The following is a 9,389-nucleotide window of genomic DNA, read 5'->3' on the forward strand; positions in this document are numbered from 1 at the left end:
ATAAAAAAAGAATGAACCAAGCCTATGTAATAGGTGTGTATCGATGCTTACAAAAGTTTTGAAGTCGAGAAGGAAATGTTTCCATCTATAAATCACTCAAGGGGGCGTAAAACCCATTTCTCTTTAACATGGGTGACAATGAAACATATTCGAATAAAATTTGAATTTATCCTAACTTTTCACAATTGAACCAATCAGTCATAACCTCGGATTAAACCTTTCAATCAATTACTTAATTGAATCCCAAGTTCAACACTCCTCATCTTAATGTGTATGAATTATTAGGTTCCTAACAAAATTACAATGGGTAAAAGATTACTCAGTTAAAAGTAAACTATACCTAATGTTAAAAGGTAGGATCTAGTAACCTATTATGACACCCAAATTGTTGTGAAATCAAGATGATCTTAACGAAACATTTCAATAACCAGCCTCATAGTGCAGTATAATCCTACCAAAATATCTCAAATTGTCACATTAAGCTCATTTAGTGCCATCTATGCAATAAGCCATATTAATCTTACAACTTAAAATTAACTCTTAGACTTGGAAAAACAATTTCTATGAATGTATAGTTCTATAGTCAAAGTTTTGAACAATTAGCCATGGTCAAGATCAAATGATACATGTCTTTAATATCTCTTCGAGTGATAGATCATCTCTAGATCACTTATCCATCTTCATATGATTTGTGCTAAGCCCAAAATTTCCTAGCCGAAGCATCCATCAATAGCAAACCTGTTTCATAATTAATCAAACCATAACCTCCCTCATATAAGATGAACTAATATCTCAAGTCACACGACTAATTTACAAGACGGCTACGTGAGAACTTGTTTCAAGACACTTAAATAACTCTATCAAGTAAACTTCTCTTAATAGGTCATATCCAATGAACATGTTTCCAAAACAAGCACCAATTGTAATCCTCAAGTGTCTTGCGTACTTCAACTTAAGGAGTTGGTTGCATGCGCCCTATACATGAAAGCTTAACATATGTTAGTTTCTATTGTATTACCAATACCCCATCTGGGCAATGCGTCAGAGGATTTCATGATTACAACTTGTTTGTGTTGAGTATGGCTAACAGTCAAGTTTGAGAGATAATCTTCCAATTAAACTAGGTTTATTGTTTTAATCGAACTTTGATTAGTCTAGATTATTTTATTATTATTTGACCTACGAATTCAGCCTATAAATAGGCTATTTTAAAACCTTAGAAAATACACCCATTAAAAGATTAGAACTTATAACACTTATAGAGAATTTTGTATTTATGTTTTGAGGATTCTTTGTTTTCAGGTTTTGAGGTTTAGTTTTTATCTCCATCTTTTGTACTCTTCGTTATTTTTCCATTATAGTAAAATTATATTTGCCCGTGGTTTTTTATTCTCTTTGGAGGGGTTTTTCAACATTAAAATTGTGTGTTCAATTTATCAATTTCTTCCACTAGTTTTTACTTGTTCGTTGCTTAATCGAGTTAATCCCTGAAAAGTGGTATCAAGAGCTAGTTCAATTTTCATAGATTAGCCCGTTCAGAGATGGCAGCAACAAGGTTTAACATTGAGAAGTCCAATGGTGTCACAAATTTTAATCCGTGGCAAATTCAGATGATGGCAATTCTAGTTAATACCGGCCTGAAAAAGGTCATTACCAGGACAAAGCCTGAGAATCTAAATCAAATAGAATGGGAAGAGCTTGACGAAAAGGCCCTGTCTGCAATCTAATTGTGCCTCGCGAATAGGGTATTAAAGAAGGTATTGATGGAGAAAACCTCATTCGTCTTGTGAAAAAGGTTAGAAACTCTTTATGCAACTAAGTCTCTAGCTGAACATTTAGTGTTGAAAGAGTTTCTATTTACATTTCGCATGAACAAAGGTGATCATATTAGTCAATTTATTACTCTTTCAAATGATTTAAAGAACGTTGAGGTTACGATTAACGATGAAGATTAGGCTATGCTATTATTGTACTCTTTACCCTTTTCATACAAGTCTTTTAGGGAAACCCTGATTTATGGTATACACAAACTCTCATTCGAGGATGTGAAGGGTCATTTGTTGAGTAAAGACAAACTCGACAATGAGTTTGGTTCGAATAGCAAGGAAGATAGGCAAGCTTCCATTTTGATAGCATCAAATAAGCGAGACAAAAGGTGTCGCTATTGTAAGAAGTAAGGTCATGTCAAAATAGAGTGTTATAAAGTACGAAATAAAAGGATCGTTGAGAGTAATGAGAAAAATGTAGCTGGTGATAATTTAACTGACAAAGGCGGTGATGATTTCTTGTTAGTGTCAACAAGGGATAGCTCCGAGCTTACATCCGAGTGGATCCTAGATTCGGGATGTTCTTTCCACATGTGTCCTAATAGAAAATGGTTCTCCACATACAATTTGATTGAAGGTGGAGTTGTGCGCATGGGAAACAATTCATCCAATAAGGTAATCGGTATTGGTACGGTTAAAATTAGGTTGCACAATTGGACAGTTAGGATACTCTTAGATGTCAGGTATGTACCTGATTTACGAAGGAATTTCATCTCATTGAGTATTTTAGACTCGAAAGGTTGCAGAATCAACATCGAGTTGAGCGGCATTAAGGTGTCTCGTGGGTCTCTCATTTTGTTAAAAGGTAAAAGGACCCGTCTTTATATTCTGAAAGGTTCTACAATGATTGTAAGCTCTAAATTATATAGTTTTTTAGTAGTTTATGGCATCTTTTTACTTAAAAATAATATTAATCCCAAGTATTTGATAGTTAAAAGGGTGAATTTTGTTCATTTTAAGATAAGGGGCATGATTTAATAAAGAATGTAATTCTATGTTATTTTGCATTAAATATGTGCATAATTTAAATATTTTATTATTTTATGTAACATATTAATTTTGATTTAATTTCTTGTAGTTGGACCAAAGAATTATGAATGGTTTATTTGTTAAATCCACATGGACATGAACTTACTTTTCACTCTACATGGACGGCAACATCAAGCAAATTTGGGTCATGATGAAATTAATTTGATCCAATTAAAATTGGTGCAATTGATGAACAAGTCTGGCAAGCATTTGGGTCATCAACTCGTCCAAATAAGGGAGAATGAAGCCCAATTCAGCAAGGGCATTTGAGCATCTCAAAATTCACTTTTGAGATATTTATTCAAAGGTCCTCACACTTGCAAAAAATTTAGAAATCAGCCCTCAACAATGACCCTTGAAACCATCCACTACCTTGCTTGATTCAAGTATGATTTCATGCATAAATTAAGCAACCAACAACCACTCTCTTCCACAATATAAGGTCGGCCAAGCATGAGAGCATATCATGTGATTCAAAATGTTATTTTTAGCAAACTTACTAGCCATCCTTCTAGTATAAATAGACCCTCTCATTTCACTATTCAATCATCTCTCAATCATTCCTCATTTCATCCTTTAACACACATTCATCCATCCTTTCATTTCTCTCTAAGTTTCATTCTTTTCCTTTCCTTTTTCAACCATCTCATTTCTCTATTTAGCTACGTAATTCCTAGTGAGAAAACTTTCTCTTAGCCAGCCACCTTGAGGAGCAATTTGTGAAGGAGTAGCCATGAGAATTGGAGGAAGCCTCTACGATTAGTGATCACACTATCAAAGAGTTTTTTTCTTCCTTTTGTTATTCCTTAATTATTCATTATGTTTTCAAAATGCTTTGTTGTTTTATCGTTAATGATGATAGCTTTTTTTTAACTAGAATGATTACATTTATTTAATAAAGTTCATTAAGTTATGTTCATAATACTCTGTGCCTCAATCAATCATGCTTTCAATTAAAATCATGCATGTATTTCATTCGTTAAAATATGATTGAATGCATTAGAATCAGTTGAGCCATCCTAGCTAGACTACGATTAATAGCTGAAATGTGCATGCTTAATTTAGGTTCTAGCCCAATTAAATTAAAGGTTTGTAATAACTCGAAAGAGCTCTATTACCTTGCATAACTTTTAGATTTGTGTGATTAAATTGTTTTAAACCATACTTTTCCTATTACTTCGCATAAAATCTAAGAAACCCGTAGTTAAAAATGATCATGGTAGTATGCATGTTTTTCTAAGTAAAAGATTCTAAAATGACTTAATACTAGTTTCAAAAAGTTCATGAAAGATTGAGTTGCCATGGAAGATTTTCCAGAACATTGTGACATGATAAAAATGATCTAAGTCAAATAATGTAGTTGTTCTAGCCTATTCATGTTATCGTTGTTGAAATCTTGTGAATTCTGCTGCTAAATCCACCTTATCCATTTTAATTATTCATCACATTTAGGTTAATTTGCATTAAGGATCACTTTGCATCTAGATAATTATTTAACTTAACATCAACCAATCAAATTTATTGTGTTTTTCTTACCAAATTGTTAGTATTAATTTTGCAAAATATTGATTAACATATGCAGTCCCTGTGGAGACGAGAACTCTTATACTTACTTCTTACTTGATAACAATTGTGTACACTTGCACAAACCCAGCATTACAGTGACTGGTGAAACTGGACGTCCCTCGTTCGTTATGGAGTCGAAGTTAACTCGTTTGGAGTGGAGGCAACTTGATCATAGGAGGGAAAAAGGTATGACCGTTTCATTGAAGAGAGGTTCTCTTTTGGATGCATGTTTTGAAAAGTTAGGACATTGTGTTCATGAAAATCAAACCTAGGTTAGTTTTTCTTTGGCAGTGCACAAGTCGAAGGCTAGAAGTCGTCTAGCTTCTAAGCACAAATTCGACTCAATTAATTCCCTGCATAGTTCAAGATAAGCCCGTGACGGCCTTTGGCAAAGATGGCGTTGTGGAAATACCAGTCAAGGTGGAGATTTGTTGAGTATGCCTCATATTTCAATCAAATTTGAGAGATAATCTTCTAGTTAAATTTTATTCATTAGTTTTAGTCGAACTCTGATTAGTCTAGATTATTTTATTATTGTTTGACCTAAAAATTTAGCCTATAAATAACTCTTTTACAACCTTAGAAAATACACTCATTAAAATCTTAGAACTCATAACACTTATGCAAAATTTTGTGTTTACATTTTGAAGGTTCTTTGTTTTCGGGTATTGGGGTTTAGTTTTTATCCCATCTTTTATACTCTTTGTTCTTTTGCTATTATAGTAAAATTATCTTTGCCCGTGGTTTTTTATCCTCTTAGAAGAGGTTTTTTCACGTTAAATTTATGTGTTTAATTTCTCAATTTATTTCACTATTTTTTTTATTCGTTGCTTAATCAGGTCGATCTCCAACGGTTTGTAATTTCATTACAACGCCTTATTTGTAATATGAGCTTCGTCTTATTAGTACTTTGAACAAATTATAAGCTAGTCGTACAAACATGAAAGAATATCTTTCAATTATTATTAGCATAAATATCCTTTAGAGAAGAGGCTTAAATGAAATTCTCAACCAAATCCAATCAAGGTTTGTAGTTAGAGTGGTAAACTACTTTCCTATGGAGGAAAAGACTAGAGAGGTATTCGTTAAAATAGTATTATAGTCACTTTCAATGCATGCTATGATCTGTTTTTTATTTCTGAAATCTCTTTGCGATGAGACAACGGGCCTTATTAAACACTATTGGTGGGCTGCCAAACATGACTCCAAGGGGATACATTGATTGAATCGGGACTTAATTTATAGGCAGTGACCGAAGGTGGGTTGGTTTCCTTATTCAACCGGACTTGGTAGCGAAGCAAGGGTGGAGGCTCATTCATAATACTAATTCACCGAGTTATAAGGTCTTAAAGGGAAAATATTTCCCTAATTGTGCTTTTATCGATTCTAATTATTTGGCAAGCCAAGGATGTCCTGAACTTAGACTTGAAGTGGCAGACTGGAGAAGGGAGAGGCGTACAGATTTGCAAAGATATGGGGGTTACTGATGCTTCTGAATTTCAAATCATTGGTACTCCTAGATCACTCTCAGACGATGCAAGGGTCGACAACTTACTGAAAAGGATAGATGGTAGTGGAAAATAGAGCTCATAAATGGAGAATTTTCTGCACCTGATGCAGAAGCAATTTGTTGCATCCTTGTATATGAATCACGGCCCAAAGATACTTTGGAGTGGCATCATAGAAAAACGGGTGAGTACACTGTCAAGAGTGGGTATATGGCTATATGTGTCTTCTAAAAGCAAAACATGGTATAGGAATTTGGATGTCTTTGTGGAACTCAGAGCTACCTCCTAAGGTTAAATTATTCTCTTGGCAGGCTTGCTATGGTATACAACCTTTCGGATGAAAATAGCAAGGAGAATTCACGTCATTGACCTTATGTGTTCAAGATGCCATTCCACTAATGAGGATGATCTGCATGCTTTGCTTTCTTAGAGCTACCTCCTAAAGTTAAATCATTCTCGTGGCAGGCTTGCTATAGTATACTACCTTTCGGATGAAAATAGCAAGGAGAATTCACGTCATTGACCTTATGTGTCCAAGATGCCATTCCACTAATGAGGATGATCTGCATGCTTTAAAGCAAATATGGGGCATACGAAATTAGACCGTTTAATAACAATGTTTCACCTCTAGCGTCAGCTGTTGGTAAAGCTAAAGTGTTCCTATAGGAATACTACAAACTTGCGCAATCAGCTAAGACTACCACCGCTACTCATCCTGGTATAAGTTGGCTGCCTCCTCCAGCAAGCCATGTAAAAGTAAATTTTGATGCCACCTTTTTTGCAACATCACCTGGAGCAAGGATTGGGGTGGCTATCCGGTGACCTGGATGGTTTTATACTGGGAGCACTGCTCCTTCCAAAGAGGTGAATCCGAATCCGTGCATGACAAAAGCAATGGTAGCACTAAGGGCCATAGACTTTACTCACCAAATGGTACATCAATGTATATGGTTACAAGGTGATTCACTGCAGGACATTAAGTGGTCTTGTTCAGCGAAAACAGATTTATTAGTCATTGGACCACATATAAATGATGCAAGGCAAAGACTACACGGGTTCGAAGATGAGATCACACCTTTTCAAAGACAAGCAAAACAAGTAGCACACTCATTGACTAAATTAAATGTTATTTGAGCAGGATGATATCGCAGTTATGTTGGATACCATTAATATATGATGAATGAAATTATGTTTATTTGAGAAAAAAAAAATTACACCATAGCAGATGAATAAGAATAGAAATGCAGAGAGTGTAATCATTTCTCAAAGTTAAATTTCGTATCCTGTCTCACAACCATGTCTTAAGTGGCATCAATCAGGGAAATTAAAGAAAAAGTGGGAGAGAAGGGTTGTATCAGAAAAAAAAAAGAGTAAAAACGCAGAGATTTACAGAAATAATTATGACAACTTCAAGTCTGGACCTGTCCAAAAATCCTCTCACGCAAAACATGGGAGAGAAGGGATGAATCACGATCTCACTGATCGGTATTTTGGCCTTGAGTTGACTCTTCTTGGAGAATCTGGGGGTCCCAAAATTTCTGCATACATTTCCATGAAAAACTTGTCGACAATATCAAGATAGGTAGGACAAGTGAGTCGAGAATAGTAGTGAAGAACCTCTTCAATGTCAAGAACATGTTCCACATTGCTCATATCCATCATCTCTAGCTCTTTCAGCTTTTGTGGCACTGATAAATTCCTTTCTTCTCTTCTTCTCTCGCCTGAATTACAATCCTCTCGTCTGTTCCCCACCTTGGCTCTCCTCGTTTTACGCTGCTTAATGTCCTGATGATCATCTCTTCTTTGTGTTGTAGACTGCTTCACATTTCCCTTAATGTTTCCTTGTCTTTGCGCTTCTATATTATGAGTTGAAAAATTTATCTTTTTCCTGTTGTCATTTCCCTCCTTTGGGTTGCCATTGTCGTTGGGATTCACGGCAACGCCTGCAGAGGTGAATGAATAGGGATTGTACGGAGAGGCTTTGGGTAGCCTTTGGTAAGGTTCAGCATCAGCACCAGAGAAGAGAGACTTGAAACTTCGTAAGGTTTTCTGAAAGAACCTTTTGGTATTGGAAATGGAATTTCGAAGCAGCATTGGTTACGGATTACAAAGAGAGTCAAAAGGGGAAATCACTTACTTGGTGACGGTGATGAATACAAATAATAGAGGAGGAGCCATTAAAGGGTGTTTTGAAAAACTTGGATTGAAACAACGGAAATAAGAGAAAGGGTACTGTTTTTCTCACTTTGGGGGTTGCTTTTATGTTTTTCGTTGTCTTCACATAAGCTCCTTATTATTGTTGTTGTATTGGGTTTTGTTCTTTGGTCACCAAAAGAGTCCCCACTAGCACTAGTGTTCATCAAACATATGTCAAAGCTTTTAATTTATGGAAGCTTTGGTGATGGTTTCTTGCTCATTAATATTATAAATAAATATAGCATTTCGTGGCTTTTACTTATGATGGTGGAGTTGGTGTGGTGTATAGCCGCTTTTAGAGGAGGAAAGGACAGCGGCCCTTCCTGCGCTGGTTGTTGAATTTGGCCGCCGGTTTCTTCACATATACCAAATCTAGATTTTATCATAATTTTCCAATCAAATATTGGTCTCTCACTTTTAATCACTTAAATCGATGATGTTTATTACTAGGTTGAAAATTGGTTTAATTTAATCATCTAAAGGACACTTATACTATAGGTCTGGGAGCAAATAAGCATTTCAATATTTAATTCTAAAGTTAAATATTAACAATTACTAGTTTATGGGGTTCTAAAATGTAGCTTAATTTAATTATTCTCAAAATTTTCGCTATTTAAAAAGTTTAACTAGGTTGCTTACATTTAACTAATTTTCATACTTGAGTCAAAGGGGTCGACTGTAAAATTTAGTACATTGAGTGGATACTTAAAATAAAAATATACCATTTTTCTTTAAATAAATGAACCAGCTATCATAAATTCATAATATAAACAAACCCGTGAATCACGGAGCCAGCTGGACTAGCACCATTGTTAATATCTTGCACCAATAAAATTTTCACCCTATCACCTAACGCCGCCAAAACTTGACACGTCACCACCCGGCTGTTATTTTTAGTATTCTATTTTATTTTATACAAATTTGGAAGAAATTAAAAAAGTAATATAAAATTCCCCCTCCTCCCACCACCGCTTTCCTGAAATCGAAAGCTTTTTGGTTTTGCAAACGATGCTTTGCGACCCGAATTGTTCAAAACATATCAGGGAAAAGGCTGCGTTTGGTGTAACCGCTTTGATTCGAGTCAATAAAGATGTCTTAGAAGGTCAAGTGAATAATTGAAGCTCTTCTGGAGATTAAATCAGCCCATAGCTTAAAAGTTTTATGCGAGTTCATTACATTTATTAAATCTCCCTTTGCTGATGAAATACTCTGTAAAGAAGAAACTCCCAAGATGTTAACTTTATTACAATCCAAAAATTTGGGT

General features: G+C 35.1%; 1 protein-coding gene across 1 annotated transcript; it reads right to left on the bottom strand.

The window, feature by feature from the left end:
• Positions 1-6,497: 6,497 nt before the first annotated feature.
• Positions 6,498-8,379, bottom strand: LOC121218515 (uncharacterized). Its single transcript, XM_041095793.1, has one exon. The coding sequence runs from the start codon at positions 8,021-8,023 to the stop codon at positions 7,397-7,399; it is 627 nt and encodes a 208-aa protein (XP_040951727.1). The 5' UTR covers positions 8,024-8,379; the 3' UTR covers positions 6,498-7,396.
• Between the last annotated feature and the right edge of the window lie 1,010 nt (positions 8,380-9,389).

Source organism: Gossypium hirsutum, chromosome D06 (assembly GCF_007990345.1).
Source record: "Gossypium hirsutum isolate 1008001.06 chromosome D06, Gossypium_hirsutum_v2.1, whole genome shotgun sequence".
NCBI classification, from domain to species: Eukaryota; Viridiplantae; Streptophyta; class Magnoliopsida; order Malvales; family Malvaceae; genus Gossypium; species Gossypium hirsutum.